General features: G+C 37.5%; 1 protein-coding gene across 2 annotated transcripts in view; it reads right to left on the bottom strand.

Moving 5' to 3' along the window:
• eml5 (echinoderm microtubule associated protein like 5) overlaps positions 1–18,605 on the bottom strand; it is a 99,717-nt gene that overhangs the window by 65,192 nt on the left and 15,920 nt on the right. For both annotated transcript variants that reach the window (XM_031890803.1, XM_031890802.1), the window contains exons 2-3: positions 2,205–2,364; positions 1,556–1,654 (exon numbers count right to left, since the gene is read on the bottom strand). In XM_031890803.1, coding sequence (XP_031746663.1) covers positions 1,556–1,654; positions 2,205–2,364 — 259 coding nt within the window. The remainder of the gene's footprint in view (positions 1–1,555; positions 1,655–2,204; positions 2,365–18,605) is intronic.

Genomic DNA, 18,605 nt, shown 5'->3' on the forward strand with positions numbered 1-18,605 from the left:
CCTTAATACGATAGTAAATATATCTACATTGCTTACAAGTTTCCAATAAAAACAAACCAAATGTCTTTTTATCATTTGAAATTTGCTCAGGCTGCCTTTAATATTTCAATCAGAGAAGTATAAGGAGGAGAAAAGGTAATTTTATCTCCGTGGCACAGTTCTCAGAGTGGCTAAATGGCAGGGAGGCTGAGGATGGGCTGTCACTGGTGATGGAACTCGCAATTCATGATGAAAGTCTTTTTAGAAAACCCTTTGACTTGGGTACAAATGCTTAGCGTCGACAGGAGGGAGATATGCACCAGGCAGCTTGCAGGTGATACCTTAATCCTGCATATCATTTAACTGTCCTTTTCCAAATCATTATATGTGCTCTACTGTACTGCACTGATATATTCAGAATAGTAATCCACAATAGTCTTACAATTATCCTGCCAAATGCGAGTTAATTATCAATAAGGAAAGGCATATATATTGTTGTCCTTTGTTTTATGCCATATTTATCTGGTTTCCCAGGGATCCCCTGCAATTATTTAAGCTGGGTGCACAGCACAGAAATCAGCATAGAAGTTCTCTACTGTGCATGCACTTGCCTTGGGTGGTACAGGGAATACCTAGAAATTGAAACACACATGGCAGTGCCTCGCTCAGAAGAAATGTATCCTAGGTAGTAGGTAAATGACTAGAAAAACTGGTGGATGTAAAATGCTGCATTTTTATGCCTTTGACACATGTTCATATATAAAAATACACTTGCAGACTTCCAATGGTTCAAGACAGTTGCCTAAGTAGCTGGAATGAAGAAAAAATTGTAGAACAAGTTGGACTACATTTGATCAGGGTGGTGGAACTGACTTAAGACAAGATATTTTAAAGGGTAGACGATAAAATGCTTTTATTCCGATATTCTTATCTCTGATCTGAATTCATTAACAGTCTGAGAACAGGGCTTTAAAGATGATACACTTGCTATCAGCTGGGATCAGCTGAGCAAACAGAAAGAGAGTTTCCCACACAATAAAGACAGGTAGAGTTTAATGGGTGGCCAAGGCCTTCTAGTATTTGTGCTTTGTCTGAAATATTAATTATAGGTCATATTTGGCTGGCCATGCCGTTATTCTGCTAGATGGCTATGATACCAGAGTACTGCTTTGGGTATGAGGAAAGTTGTAGCCAAATCAGAGAACAATAGATGACTTGAAACTAAAATCTGAGTTAGTAACACCTCCTTAGAGGTTAAATAAAATAAAGCACAAGTAAATGAATAATTCAGATATACCTATTTATATTACATCTACACATAGGGAAATGCATAGAGCATATATTTTCTCTGTTTATTTTTTTGTTTTTAACGATATTGCTTTGTATAGAAATGTCAGAGGCGGATTAAGCTGACAAAACTCCAGATGTAACAGATCAATAGTATGCATGTATACACATATTATTCAGTATATTTCTATAATAAAGGTTCAGCCGAGTGCAATACATTTGGTAGAACCTCTATTATAATGACTTTCTTAAAGTGAAGCAAGAGTATAATACAGATAATTGTATTTACCCTATCTGTGTGACCAGGAGCCATAGAAAGCATCTTCCCTTTTTTCCAGTCCCACACACAGATTGTATTCTTGGCATCAAGTCCAACAGAGACCAAGCGCTAGAGGAGACAGACAGGTCCAAATTGAGGCAGAAGGAAAAACAACATAAGTATCAGCACACACATCATAATCAGATATACAGTAGAATTTCTCAGCATGTTTGATTATGTACAGATGTCAGGGATCTACTCAGCTCAGAGGGTGATATGAATGACAAAATCAAGGTATAAAGATTGAATAAAGCAATACATTTATGATCCATTTAATGGAGATTCTGCTCCATCAATAATAAGGAATAAAATCCAATCAAGAATAGGTAAAAACTGGACTAAGCAATAATTTTATGAAGCATTTTATGTATTTTTTCTCTAATGATAAGATCAATTCAAACATATAAATGCTGTCCATTGTGTTACTCTACATTTAACCTCACAGCTACATTTACATTTAACCTTGCAGCTGTTATAGTAATCCATTCTGTTGTCTCAGGAGCCAGGGTATGTCAGCTTTAATATTACAGTCGGCTCTTAGCCTTATTGTTTAGCTGCATCCAATGACCAATCCCCAAATCACAAACATTAGTTATTGTTATTAAAAAAACTTTAGTACCTGCCCATCCAGATCAAATGCCAAACATGCTATCCCATGCGTGTGAACATCCTTCAGTATAGATACAGTCTGCACAGTGTATGAGTCCCACACACAGATGTATGGCTCCTTCCCAACTTGTCCAGTTGCTACCAACACTCGTTCAGGGTGCAGTGCTAAGCTAGAGAAGGTAAAGAAAACCTGTAAATGTGATATTCCATCCAAAGTGTATTGGACCGATATTGTTCAAAAGTAAACATATGTCTTCCCAAATTGAAAAGATTGTCCTTGTTTATGTAACTACTATGCACAGTGCAACTACAATTTATGTAAGAAATGATTTATATTTTATTTAACCATAGATCCATTTTTACTATGATAGTTAATTATATTGCAAGATGCCAATGAAATAAATGCCTCAAGACACAGAGGCAGAGAGGATCAAGGTCAGTTGTATAGACATTCGTAGTAAGTTAGATGTGAGAAAACAACAATGGTCGACTAGCTGGAGATTCACTAACCACAAGCTACATAATCTATAGCTTCTAAGGAATACTCATTAATTATTATTGATTAACCCCTGTATTCTAGGGAGAACTTTAAAACCAACACAATAAAAATAATGATTGTTTTGTCCTCCAAAGCTTGTCCAGTAATCTTTTTATATAGCGGGGGGGGGGGGGGGGTTAGACCTACTCCAAGCAAAGAAAATCATCCTTACGGGGTTGTTCACCTTCAAATGAACTTTTAGTGTGAGAGTGATATTCTGAGACAATATGCGTTTGGTCTTCATGTTTTATTATTTGTTGTTTTTTTAATACTTTGAAATTTCAGCAGTTGATAGGGCCTAAATTACCACAGCAACCAGGCAGTGTTTTGAATAAGAGACTGAAATATAAAGAGGAAAGGCCCTGAATAAAAAAAAATGATACAGGGTAACAACAGCAATAGTTTTTTTTGCACCAATAAAATACATACATGTAAGATATAACATGCCATTACAGGAATAAATAGGGTTATATACAAAACTGAAGAACTAAAGCCTAATTAAAGAAGTAGGATAGAAATGTTGTACATTATATTTTGGGTTTCTGTAAGATCTGTGTGAAGATGCCCCCAGAAGCTCCCCATCATTGTTTCTTTGCTAATTTTGTTGTTTACTTTGTTTTCCTTTAGGGCTCTGGCACACGGGGAGATTAGTTGCCCGCGACAAATCTCCCTTGTCACGGGCGACTAATCTCCCCGAACTACCATCCCACCGACGAACATGTAAGTCGCTGGTGGGATGGTACACGCTGCTCAGGTGATTTTGGCAAATCGCCGAAGTTGCCTCGCGAGGCATTTTCGGCGATTTGCCGAAATCGAGCCGCCGCGTGTGCCATCCCACCGGCAACTTACATGTTCACCGGTGGGATGGCAACTGATGGCAACTCGCGGGCGACTAATCTCCCCGTGTGCCAGAGCCCTTAAAAGCTGTAAAGAGTCAGAAGAAGGCAAATAATTAAAAAACTATACAAAATAACAATGGAACGCCAGTTGAAAAGTTGTTAAGAATTGGCCATTCTTTAATATACTAAAAGTTAACTTAATGTTAAACTACCCCTTTAAATATATCTATGAATAGTTTTATTTTAGGAGAAACAGTTGTTTTGTTTAAGTAGCTGTTTTCTATAATTCTGTATTTAGCTGAAATATTATAGATATAGGAGGTAGGATATACTTTGCTGTACAAGCCAGACACAAATTATAAAGTCTTTTATCAATGCTTAGCCAGCAATAACTGAAAGTGTAAAACACTGTGTGTTTGCAGTTGAAGGCAGCACACATATCCTTTCTCTTGCACACACATATACACACTCATACACACTCAAGACACTCCCTCCATTCTTGTGGGGGAAGCCTGTCCTGAAAATGTCCTTGGCATTCATGCTACTGCAAGAGCACAATTACAGATATGTGCTAGATCTGCAGTTGTTGGTAGTAAAATTGACAGCTAACAACCAACAATAACAGATAAAAATATTAGTAGTAGTGGATGCTTGGCATAAAATCAGAGCTGCTGTAAATATAGGTCAAAAACATATCGGAAGATTTCTATGTGTTTCTTTTATGGAAGCAGACCAGCCATCTATGTCAAAAGAGTAATCGAAAAGAGATGTTACAATTATAACAGTGGTTATTTAATGCCAGAAATATGTATGTATGCCAAATGTAATGGTGCTGTACAAGCAGACAATACAAGTGTTGTTGCTAATTAATGTTCTTAAGCAACCCTAGGTTTTGTTATTGGGTCTCCACGCAACTTAGGGTTGCTAAAGAACATTAATAGTAATAGTAAAATAGTAGATATTTTCCTGCATACCAGTCACATAAAGTAAGATTCATGCTTGCCCAGTCCAGATAAACTGTCTCCAGAGAAAAGCAAATGATAACAGATTTGTGTGTCAGCAAAAGCATAATAGAATTATTTGTTTTAGCTAATTAGACTTTAACAGCATAATATTATGAAAAATCTTCTAGCGGGTAGGACACAGCTAGATCTGTCAAAGGATTTAAATAAGACAACAAGTGTCTACGGCACCATTTCCTCATCACACATCAGCACACATTTTCTGTATAGGATATTGTTACCTTTCTCAGTTTACCTTTCTCAAGAACTAAGTGAAAAAAATGTTGCTATAGATGTAACATGTTTGTAACATTTTGAAGATGTAAATATATGGGCCCAAAAATGTCTATTTAATGGCGGTTGATGGATTTTTGGGTGGTTTTCTGTCTAGATAAGTGGTAGCTGTTGCTGCTAATACCCTTAGTCCTTTGGGTGTCATCAATGATAAATGGTTCTGGAAGATAATTCTCAGACTTCTGTGAGACTATACTCAGAATTGTTATGCATTTTAACAGTTTCAAAACCATTCCCATTAATTTACTTTGAGTAAATTCCTAAACTACTGCTAGAAAAACACATGTATATTACAGTATTGTATCTAGTGTAGAAGAGTCTAAAGCAACTAGACAATTTTCTTATTCTTGAAAGCTTTTTTATTCGGCTATTACCTACCTGAATAAGTTCCACAAAACCATTGTTATTGAGTGTTGATGACTGTATTACCATTAAAGGAGAACTCTTAAAATCAGTACTTTATAACAGTAAATTGTCCAGGTGTTCTAAGTTGTCACAGAAGCTCCCCATCTAGGATTTTGTTAGAAGTGATAGTGACTCTGGCAGCTGTTGAGAAGCTAAGCTCTGGGGTTGTCACACATTATCATGCAGAATATGAGGTTGCTCCGTCATATAAACAGATGCTACAGGGCTGATTATTAAATTCTGGTGCTAATTGCACTGGTTTTGGGGCTGCCATGTAAGGAGAATGTGAATTAATTACTGATTAGCCTTGTTTTAAGACATATATTATATATTTACACAGTATATGTGAGTTGCCCCTTAAGCCTGATAATTGATAGCTGCACAGAGCACATGCAGTGAATTAGCAGAAAAGAAGATGGGGAGCTACTGGGGGATCTTTGAAAGGCTCCGATCTTCCCTGCCTAAGAGCTGTGGTTGCCTTAGGCTGGTAAAGGCCAAAAAATCAAGGCCAAAAACTAAAATATAGCATTTCTAACCTACTTCTTTATTAAAGAACTAAACCCCAAAATTGAACATGGCTTGTAATGATCTAGGCCTTTACAGTTGTCACAGAATATATATAGTATATATAGTATATTGTGATTTGACCCCTAAGCTCAGTAACTGACAGCAGCACAGAGCATGTGCAGTGAATCAGCAGAAAAGAGGATGGGGCACTGCTGGAAGTATCTTTGGGGGCAGAGATCTTCAGTACTAAAGAGTTGTGTTGCCTTAGGCTGGCACAATAGCCTGAAACAGTGCTGTCCAACTTCTGTGGCACCGAGGGCTGGAATTCTTCCGGCCTCCGTGGTGGAGGGCTGATAATGGAAGCTAGTTTTGACCACTCCCCCTTTTAAAACCACACCCACTTGAAACCACACCCATGTTATCGCATGACCATAGCCATATTAATGGTGGTAGTACAGCAAAAACCTGCCATACTCTGCCTTCCCTACCCTGCCTGTGTTTGCCATACTCTGCCTTCCCTACCCTGCCTGTGTGTGCCATACTCTGCCTGCCCTACCCTGCCTGTGTGTGCCATACTCTGCCTTCCTTACCCTGCCTGTGTGCAATACTCTGCCTTCCCTACCCTGCCTGTGTGTGCCATACTCTGCCTTCCCTACCCTGCCTGTGTGTGCCACACTCTGCCTGCCCTACCCTGCCTGTGTGTGCCATACTCTACCTTCCCTACCCTGCCTATGTGCCATACTCTGCCTTCCCTACCCTGCCTGTGTGTGCCATACTCTGCCTTCCCTACCCTGCCTGTGTGTGCCATACTCTGCCTTCCCTAACCTGCCTGTGTGTATGGCACACACAGGCAGCATAGGGCAGGCAGAGTATGGAACACACAGGCAGAATACAGTGACACAGTGCTGCCACTGCTCCTACAGTCTGCACAATAACTATATATTAAAAAACTTTTTAATTGCAGTACCACCTCAGTATATGTTCTTTTTATAATTTATTTTTGGGTTTCTACTGCTCCTACAGTCTTTCTGAGGTGTGAACAGGTGAACAATGTGGGTGATTACAGCCTGAGCCTGAGGTGTGAACACTGCAGGGGATGAACAACGTAGGGATTAAAAGGTGTGAACAACACAGGGGATTACATTTTTAAACAATACAGGGGGTTTACAGCCTGAATCTGAGGTGTTAACCATGCAGGGGGCCAGTACTGATACATTTAAAGCTTACACAAAGGTAAGTTATCAAAGCAGCCAGACAGGTGAGGGGCCACACAGGGGGGCCGCCAGTTGGACAGCACTGGCCTAAAACATAATGTACAACATTTCTGTTCTGCTTCTCTAGTTAAACTTTTGTTCTCGTTTAAGCTTTACCTTTCATTATTTACCTTTAATTATTTCAAATGCCAGGAATTTCCCAACCACATATTCAACTAAAGAGGTTGTTCAGGTTGTGGTGAAATGTTTTTAAGGTTGCTTTAGACTTATCTCCTCAAGATACTGTATATCAAGATCTGGAAGAATGAAAACCTTCACAGACACATATAGTGCAGTCTGCAGTTGTGTTTTATACAAGTACAACTGGCTTTAATGCAATTTAGTAAATATGGCTAAAAAATATTCAGGAGTAAATGTGTTTTGTAACATATATTTTTGACTTTTTGATGTGGACAAGATATATAAAGATCACTAGAAAACTTTATGCATGTAAAAAATGACCCCTATGCATGGATGTAGTGTCGGTGTAAATTATGGGCACGGTCACCCACATAGAAACACACACACTGCTTCTGCCTGCCCAAAGACAGCTCAAAGTGGTGAAGAACAATGCACCACTGTGTGCACTAGGATTGGCAGTGACAAGGGAGCTGTGAGAGAAAACAGGATATACTATAGTGCCAATCAATTTAAAATAGAATAAAATAACCTACATTGCCACCCTCTGCCCAACCTTACGATAAACCCAAGCAGCGCTGTATTCATGGGAGTAGCTGCACGTCTCTGTACAAAATTAAGGGCAGAGATCTACCAAATGCAGCAACAGAATGAAAAACAATGGCCAATAGCAGCCACTTTTTGTATTTTGCCTTTCTTGCTGTAAATGACCCCAAAAAAGAGAGTGCATATAGAGCTTGTGAAGACCAACAATTAGAAGATTTTTAAATAACATTGAAGGTGAAACCCATAAACAACCAGCCTATACAAAAGATTTTTTTGGCTCAGGTAAATGCAGAGCTAAAATAATTACTAGGCTTAGTAACATGTTGCTTAGATATACCTTAAAACAATAGTACAGTTGAGAAAATACCAGGTGACACAAGATGATGATGGGCTCCACACTGATATCTTTGATATCTTAAACCCTGGTTGAAAGGTCACCTGTTCCACAAACATATAGTCATTGGTGGCTTCACTGAAGACCCCACTTGGTGCTTTATATTGTTGGGACCATACAATGTTATTTACATTTTAATAAGCCCTTAAGTAAACTTAGGGTCATTAACAAGCACTCGGAGTGCCATGTCCAGCCTGTGGGGCTCCAGCTGGACTGTTCTGTTCTAGAGTTTAAGAGTAATGTTCTAATGATCAGCAAATGCTAGGTAGTTGCTAGGAAACAATGCATTACTATTTCATCTTCAGCAGATTAGGAGCATTTTACATAGTATGTAATATTACCATACAAGCAATTTGTTGTTGGCCTCTTTGCAATTTACAACATGGCAACCGGAATCTGAAACCATTATTTAGTCTGTATACTGAACATTCTAGGTACAATTTTCTTTGCCATATTTTAAGTTCAATTTACTAATCTGACCTGATGGGCAGATGTTGTTATATACTGTATATACAGCATGTGAGATTGGGAATGAGCTGAGAAGAGCATTTCAATTTGTAGTGATGGGTGAACTGCTTCCCAACCATCCCTTCCCTGCTTAGGCAATTAATGAAATGTACCAACTGTACGTACTGCAAATGGTGCAACCTTTAGCTACCAGTGAACCATTAGGCACATGGGTGTTCACGTGCTGCACTGATTATTTTAACATTTCTATATTGAGAGTTTATTGGAATGAATAAAGTGGGCAATTAAATATTATTAGTTATGATTACAATCTGTCAAACACTTTACCAAGTATAACATCAGGTTACAGATTTTACAGAATAATCACTCTCTGTATTACCTGCTGACAAGATAAAACATACAAAAACAAAAAAGGAAAATGCAAGTATAACAAGCCCCAGCCTGTTCTCTTCGTAAAGGTCTTTTTCTGGCCTGTCATCTTTGATCAGAAATTCTGCTTGACACAGAAATGGCTACTGGCAAAATGTGCTCCCCTACCCATTGGCTGGTCCTTGAAATCTCTTAACTCTGTCACAGCCACAGGCTGTTACCAATGGCTAATCCATCATAAGATGCTTTGGAACATCCATCTGTGTATTTAAAATGCTGCAGATCTGCCTTCATGATATTTATGGGTCTGCTTTACAATCTTTATTGATTTTTTTCCTTAAGCGATTTCAGAATCAACTCAGCTAACATTCTGCCTTCCAGACTGTCAAGTAATGTGAATTGTTCTCTATGAAAAGGGATGACTTGGGGACCCAGAAATGAATGCACTGCATGAAACCAACGAAACATGCAGCAGCTCTGTGAAATATTCTAAACAGAGGGCATTTACAAATGAATGACCAGTTTGCTTGCATACAATAATACCAACAATAGCATATAGTAAAATCAAATACTTAATACTAAATCAGCATATGCTTTTAACATAAATGCTATATTATATTTCTATATTATACTATCTGTATATCAGACATGTCAAAATGCTGGAACATACTGTAAGTGTATGTGTTTCAGATCCCCTGTTACAATCACACTCAGTGTCTTGATTAGAGCAAATCACCAGTCACCTTGCTTGCTCTTGCTCTGGGATTAAAGTAGAGGAACTAGGATTAACATTGTTATAAAAGTCAGGATAAGGTTTATGTGCCTGTCAGCCATCCATAGAGTCCCACTAATCTACTCATACATACAAAAGCTTGCTATGTAGACGAGAAGGGCACTCCCATCTCTGTATTGGGTTAAACATTTGCTCATACCTCCATGTACATATACTTATATTGAACCACAAATAAAACAATAAAAGAACAATGATATCCAAGAGAAAACATTAACTGAGTACTGAGGAAACTCCTTTTGACAATTAAATCCTGTAGTAGATCTCCTGCACTAGGACAATGTATTCAACACTGGTTGCAAAGAGAGAATAACTTGCCACAAGGGGATGACACAGAAGTTATTAGCACAAACCTAGGTTTTCCTTAGTCAGAGCAAAGTGTCTTAACCATTGATCCAAATGTTCTACCTTAATGAAAAAAGATTGTTATGTTATGGCTGGATCCCTGGTAAGTGTGTTGATCTTGCAGCAATAAGGGAAGCAGTAATTGTAATGGCAGTAACAGCTGCATTCATATATAGGATCTTTTATAGGTCTCTCTCTCATTTCATTCAAACTTGCTCTATGGATTCAGTTTCACATGATACATGTTGGCAAAAACTGAAATGGATACATCAGTTATGGTTGTCGCATTTTTATTAATATCATCATCATCATCATCATCATCAAGAATCTTTTAAACTGGCCAGACGGCAATTCGGACACCAATTAATGTGTATACTTAAGTATAATACACCGGATTGCCACATAACTGTAAAATACATATGTATTATCTATTCAGAGTTGTGCTACCTGTTTTTGAATAAACATTATGGGATCATTTGAAAAAGTGAAAGGCTTAGTGAAAGCTAATGTTTTTTGCACTTTGCATCCTGCCTTACACTCAAGTTGAATTGCCACTGGCCTCTGTGCTCTGTTGAGGAGTTTGGCCAGTATTGTATTCAGTAAGGACGGTTTGGGGAATCACATAGGTGAACCTCCTCCCATCCCACCTGTTTAGATACACAAGTTAGGGAGTCTACAAGGGGCCCTCTATACTTAACACCTGCCCTATGACCTGCACTCTGCCCCTCACACTAAATTTTATCCTACACAAGGTGCAGAGCACAGCTAGTCCCTGGAAGTGCTCTTGTGGCCCTTCTTGCAGTTCTGTTCAGGGTCATGACTGACTGATTACACGCCCGATGTCACTAAACGTGTTGTGCTTTTCAGTTGCAGCTTTGCTTCCGATCCATTTTTTCAATTGCAAACTTGATTATGATTACATTTGTTTTCTACCAATTTTCTCATCTACCTTCTTTCATTCCAGTGCAGACTGACAGCAGGAGCACTGGAGCTCTAACTTTCAAACCTTGTCAGCAGATTGTTCTGTTTGTCACAGTATTAAAACTAAGTTAGCAACTCAGGGGCCTATTTATAATGCTGTGTAAAATGAAATTTGCCAAAAAAAAAACAAACGGTGTAAAAAGCTGTGTAAAACAAATGGCAACTTTTATCAGGTTGTGTTTTATTTTACATCGTCTGAATGCTAGATTTGACAACATTATTATTTTACACCACTTCAGACCTTGGGCCTGATTCACTAAAGTGCGATAAAAATTATCGCACGCTTTTTTGCGGTACAAAAGACGCGATAATTTGCGCGCGAAAATTAACACCTACTACAGGCAGGCGATAATTATAGAAAAGTACAGTAAATTAGTTTTTTGCAATAAAATATGGACTTTGCAGTGCTATTTATTGAAGTCTGTGTTTCCCCTAGAGTGACGCAGCCGCCAGTTTGCAGCGAAATGTTCATTTTTAATACAGTAATTTTCCGCAAGTATTGGCGTGTATGGCTAACATGGCGTGCGTTCATTTGCGCGACTATTTATATTTGGCTACAAGTGATGAAATGTTTCGCCAGGCATGGATTCGCAGTGAATTTTTTGACGTGCGTTGAATTTTTTTGCGGCGGATTTTTTCATGCGTTTCGCAAAACAATCCGCCAATGGCAAAACGCATGAAAAAATTCGCCACGCAAAAATTCAGCGCACATCCAAAAATTTATACAAGCGTCAAAAAATAATAGTCACTGGCAACAATTTTTTTGCCCGCACAACATTTTTGCCGTTCGTGGATCTTTCGAAAGATTTGCTAATTTTTCACTAAAGATAACCAGAACACATTTGCTCATCACTAGTGGCTACTATTTATAAGCATCTACTATTTTTATGATACCATTTATATGCTACCATTTATATGTGGCTAATATTTATATACACCATTTATATGCGGCGACAATTTTTATACACTATTTCTATGCTACCATTCATATGCGGCGACTATTCGTGTGCGTAATTTAGCGCATGTACCGGCAAATACCGCATTGAAATAGTCTTTGCGAGTTAAATAACGCATGCAATATCGCGCGTAAAAAAGCGCGAGTATGCTTATAGTGAATCGTGCGAAAAATCATCAAAATTAAGACGCGGTAAAATTTATAGCGCACACTATAAATAGCGCACATTTTATCGCACTTTAGTGAATCAGGCCCCTTGTGTTAGTTCCGGCGGAAGTAGCTCTAAGAAAAAAACAGCAACAAAGTGTGATTTTATTGCCATTTTTACACTGTGTCATACATGTGCCCCTCAGTGTAATGTGAAATTACCTGCTTGCTCTGGTGACAAAAAGGAAAGTGTTGTGATAAACTTGCTGGATACACTGGTATCTGGATCTTTCCATTTCCACTGAATATGCCATTATCCACATCACCATGTTTACAAGACAGTGCCGCAGCTAGCACTCACTGGTAAGCCAGATTAAAGAGAGGCACCATTTTCACATTTTCAGTAAATTACCCTTACATCAATGTATTAGCAAAGTAATCAAATTTGACCATGTACAATTCTACTGTGTTTATTGGCTTTCCAAACAAGTAACGTATTTTAGAATGAAATTGTATAATCACTAGTTTTTGTATCAAATTGTAGACCACTCAAAATGATACTTTAAACCCCTCAAATTCACTGTAATAAATTGCTCCCAAAAACCTGCAACATATTGCCAAAATGGTGGCTAACACACAGAAGCACCTAAGCATGACCTTTGTTTCGGCTTTCACATTGTGATGAATAATACTTACAGAATGCATCTGCTCAATAATTAAATATGAATAGGGACAGACCAATCATTTAAGAGGAACTAGTTATTATGCACCAACCTACTGAGCAGCTGCTGGGGCTTAGACTGAAAAACTTGGTAAAAGCTTAACCTTTGATAAATGCTATGAAACAAACTGTGCACTATTAAAAACCTATGTCCCAGGTGTAAAAAAAAAAAGTGTTTTGGAGAATGCTAAATGGAATCTAGAAACCGTGAAAGGTACATAAAAGAGCACAGGTCCGGGAGTCAAGTTCCCAAGAAACACCTTCAGTTTGCTCAATGTGACTCCGAATAAGCATCGTATAACTGCAGAAATTGAAGGACTGGGGGGAGGAGAGCTCACTTTCTCAGGACCAAACCAATTTGTACTTTTGCTTATAACCCACCCGTCTCCTATCTGACACATAAAACAATAATAGTAAAATTAAGCTTTTAGTTTACAAAAACCTTTCGGGTTTTATTGTTGCTGGGGTCACAGACAACCAGACAATATTTTAAGTTCCAGTCTGAAAATGTGCAAAATATTAAAATTAATTTAAAGGTGAACTTCGCCTGTAAAACTTCATGCTTACTCAGTCTTGTTTGAAACGATAATCTTTCTCACTGAAGATGTATTCTGCATTAAAGGAAAAGGAATGGTCACATTTAGTAAGTAGTTTCAAGTTCTATATGAATTAGGTCTCTGTGAATTATAGAGACATAAAATCCCAGGGGTTAATTCAGTGAGATGCTGTACAGCATGTGGGTTTTCTTTGTACCAAAATTAGCTGTAACTGCCTTACTGTAATGAGCATAAAAGTAGAACAGTATGCATATAAATTCAAACTTATGTGGCCTATTAAAGCAAAAATTACACATGCTGGACCAGTTTGCCAAGTGGTGAAATGAGCACAATGTATTTAATATAACCTATATACTCCTGAGCATATACATGTTCTAACATCTATTTATGGTGCAAACAGAGATTTTTGTATGGGAACACATAACATAAATCACCTTGTCATTGTCAATAAAAAGGAAATGCAACATGCAGTAACTTTCTCCAGAATAGTACAATGCATAATTCAGTATTTGCTGTGACACATGCACCATCTGTTATGCACAATGAATACTGTTTCCTAAAAGCTGTAAAAATATTTGTTGCAAGCACAGGCAACATTGCTTTTATGCACTAATTTGTACATCCAGGTAAATAACATGCACTCAAACTGAGGCTACTGAAATTCAGTCATTGACATAATCCAACTGAGAAACAGAAAGCTTTTGATTCTGCATGTTTTATTCTATCACCTCGGTACATAAAGAGGATAGAAAAGCCTTGGAAGGTTTCCCATTGGCTTAAAAGCCTTCTACCCCAGGAAAAGCATTGCCAGGGAGATTAGCATATGCAATCAAACAACGAAAAGTATTATCACTCCAGACTGGGATAGCAAAGTGAAAATTCCATTGAATATCTAAAAAATTCTGTCATATATGACTCCTTTGTTCCTATTCTGTGCTTGTTTTAATGTTTTTTTTTCATTAACCTTCTTACTCCCTTTGTTCTCCAGAAAGATGTGATTAATCAGAAGAGCCTCAAAAGCAATGTATGGAGCATGGGCAATGGGATGTTACTCGGAATTCCATCATTTTTAGCTAATTTTGTGCTTTAATATGGCACACATCACAAGAGGCTTGTCGGAGAGGCTCTAGGAGTAAGATTAGTGCAGGAAGCTTATTTAAGTAAAGCTCCCACTGATTACAACTGCAAAGAATAATACAGCCCCAAGAAAAAAAAAGCAAATACACAATTTGTTTAGAGATGTGATGCTCAGCTTTGCTGGGGAAAAAAGGATATAATGGGCTTGAAAATGTAAAACATTAAATAGCAATCCTAATGGCAAGCTAAAATCAAGTAAACAAAAAACAAAAAAATAATGGCAGCATGAAGCCTTTCTAATGCTATAGAGAGGGGCCCTTAGAAAAACAGCAGAAATAGTTGAACCATTAGTGATGAGCACTTTTTTTAGCCAGGCATGGATCTGCTGTGAAATTCTGCATTTTGCCCATTGGCAATATTTTCCTGAAAAAGGGCTACAAAAAGTTGCCACTACAATAAAAAGAAAAAAAGTTGTAGTCACAGCTAATTAGTCTTAGCAAAAAAGTCACGGTTATGTCAAATAAGTCACTGTTACATAAAAAAAAATGCGCACGTAAAAAAGTCACTCAGTAGCCGCATTTTGCATTTTGAACTGATATGTATGTGAAAATAATAGCCCTCTGGGTAATTTTTTAACAATATTATCCATGTTAATTTCTACCATGAAACATCATTTAACTGTCTATAGTTCAGGTTTTGGATCTTTATCCAGAATGCTTGGGACCATGTGTTTTCCATGCAGCTTAGTCATCATCAAGTACACAGTACTGTTTTATTATTACAAAGAATAATACATTCTTTGTAATAATTAGTATTATTTGCTTAAATTGCACTCTATGGAAGATGGTCTTCCCATAATTTGGAGCTTTCTGGATAAGGGTTTCCTCGACCTGTACAAAGTTAGCTATATCTAAACCACACAAGCTACTGAATCAGAAATATTGTTTTTTTCTTATTTTAAGTCCTAGTCCTGATACCAGTACATGTACATCAATGCTGCAATATGCATGGCAATATCTATGCCTTTTATGGTCCCCTCAAAAAGGTCTTGTGACAAATGAGCAAAAAGGGGTAGAATGATTATGTGCTCTGTGCAAACTCAGACATAATTAAATTCCATATTTCCCCATAGACTTCTATTGAGTTTTTATAAGATGAACCATGAAATAAGCTTTTAACATTGATTTGAATATAGCACAAAAGCTTTCCCATTGATGTTGCATTGCATTTTTTTAACCACACGACACATAACTGGTTTTAGAAGTATAAAATGCAAAATGTTTTAGGACAATGACCTATTTAAGAAAAGCTGGGTACCTCGACCAAATAGCTATTACACAGAGTTATCCTGGAACTAATCTTATTGCCATCTTGGAGTCAGATGGAATTTTTGCACTCTCAGTTAAATTAGAGAGGCAACAGTTGGGGGTTTTCACCTTCATCTGGATCAGCTAGCAGTTACTTTTAACCTAAATTACAATGTTACGGGGGGCGCATCTGCCTTCCAAGATTTCAATATATTTGGGGCTGATAACCAAAATATTAGAGCATCAAAGGTTTGGCACTTTGGCAACGTGTGAGCAATTGATAGATTTGATCCACCTAGTAGAATATTGATGTGTAAAGGGCAACAGCAGTTATAAAACAAAGGCAGAAATCAGTAGTTGTATTAAGGCCACGCAGCAGCACCTGATGTAATTTAATAATCTGCTAGTCTGCTCACATGGATAATTCAGAAATGTAGCCTATTGAGTTTCAGTTTTAAACGCAATTCTTATTCTTGTGCATCAAAATGCTGCTGCTCTTTCTTATTGCAGAGCTGTTAACTATATGCGTTTGCCATGCAACAGGCAGTATTGGCTTACTGTAAAGCCAAAAAAGAATTATACATGTTACTGGCCTAACCACCCAATTCTAATCACTATGCCAAAAACATTAATGAAACATAAATGGTAATGGTGTAACTATATCAATCATGTATATGATCATGTATTAGCTTGGAAACAGTGGTTAGTTTAGATTGAACACCTTACATAATCATATATTTCTTTCATTCTTCTGTCTGCAAGCAACGTTTAGGGTAACCAAGTAGCAGTACCATTTATTATTTTATTTAAGGCTTATAGCACATCGGTTTGACCACTGCTGTGGTGGGAAAAAATAGAGGCAGGGGAAAGTGCTTATGCCACAAGATACTTTGTTTTCTTCATGTTAACTATTTTTTGTTGCATATACAGGTATTATAGTCCTTAAAACATTTTTTAACTATTATAAATTTTCCTTTTACATTTCCAACACAGCTTCCAGCACTCTATGGAAAATATTAATGAAAAGAAGAATTCTATGCAAGTCAATAAACAAAAAATACGAAAAATATGTGGCCACCATTTAAAATTCAGAGGTATTAAGGGGCAATAATTAAGTAACAATCTCTTGACTCATATTGCAATTTATCTATAGTATGTAGAATGCAATACAGGTATAGGATCTGTTATCCAGAACCCTGTTATCCAGAAAGCTCCGAATTACAGAAAGGCCACCTGCCATAGACTCTATTATAAGAAAATAATTAAAATTTTTAAAAATGATTTTCTTTTTCTCTGTAATAATAAAACAGTACCTTGTACTTGATCCCAAATAAGATATAAATAATCATTAGAGGATGTTTAAATTATTTTTAAGCAGACTAAGGGGCTGATTTACTAAGACACGAATTCCGACCGAATTGGAAAAATTCCGATTGGAAAACGAACATTTTGCGACTTTTTCGTATTTTTTGCGATTTTTTCGGCGCCTTTACGACTTTTCGGAAATTATCGCGACTTTTTCGTTACCTATACGATTTGCGCGAAAAAACGCAAGTTTTTCGTAGCCATTCCGAAAGTTGCGATTTTTTCGTAGCGTGAAAAGTTGTGTTTTTTTCGTAGCGTTAAAACTTAAAAGGTGCGATGTTTTGCGCAAGTTTTAACACTACGAAAAAATCGCAACTTTTTGCGCAAGTTTTAACACTACGAAAAAATCGCAACTTTCGGAATGGCTACGAAAAACTCGCGTTTTTCCGCAAAAATCGTATTGGTAACCAAAAAGTCGCGATAATTTTCCAAAAAAATCGCAAAATACCGATCATTACGAAAAAAACGCAATCGGACGCATTCGGCCCGTTCGTGAGTAAGTAAATGGGCCCCTAAAGGTATGAAGAACAAAATTACAGAAAGATACCTTATCCGGAAAATCCCAGGTCCCAAGCATTCAGGATAATAGTTCCCATACCTGTAATTCTCTGTATTCATATTTATGCAGGTTTAATGTGCATATTGTAAAGCTAAGAGCAGTCATTTTAAGTTTTGCTCACCCTCTGATAGAAATTTAGTTCTAGGCAGCCTACAAATAAATGATATGAGGGAAAAATGCAGAAGCTCAAACTTTAATTCGACAAAGCACAGACATTTTCCTTTTGTGATAAAGAAAAACATAAGAGGAATACAACTACAACTGTGGAGCACTAAAAAAACTGTGCACGCACATTATTAGCCTTCATAAAAGATTCTTACACCCCTACATACTTCCTGCTCTTGCCGTTATGCCAGAAGCAGAAATGACTACCCAGCCACCTGCAATTACTGCCAGCCTGGATGTGATGGTAGTTCTAGTATTCCATAAGAAGATTGCCACTACTCACTTAGGACAAGCAAACCATAAGCTTGTGGCATTAGTAACACAAAGCACTGACGTGCTAGAAGTGACGCCATCTGCACTCAGCAAATTCTACTCACATTGTGTGCAAGATTCACGAAAAAATGTGCACAACTGCTCCAGACACAAATTAGCTCATGAAAACTGATGCTGTGATTCTGGGAAAAAAACACTGTACTATGAGGTTTAAAAAATAGCTGTTTGCCCTATGCCTTGTGTTTGTAAATAAGGTTGTTTTAGATTTGTTTGGAAACTGTCATGAATGAATCTGTAAATATCCCAACAAATGCTTATTTATAACAATGTGCACTGTTTTCTCCACCATCACAAGAACTTCCATTAACAGACCTATATAGCCACCGAAATAGAGAAGAGGTAAAATAAAATCCTAGT

Source organism: Xenopus tropicalis, chromosome 8, assembly GCF_000004195.4.
Source record: "Xenopus tropicalis strain Nigerian chromosome 8, UCB_Xtro_10.0, whole genome shotgun sequence".
NCBI lineage: Eukaryota > Metazoa > Chordata > Amphibia > Anura > Pipidae > Xenopus > Xenopus tropicalis.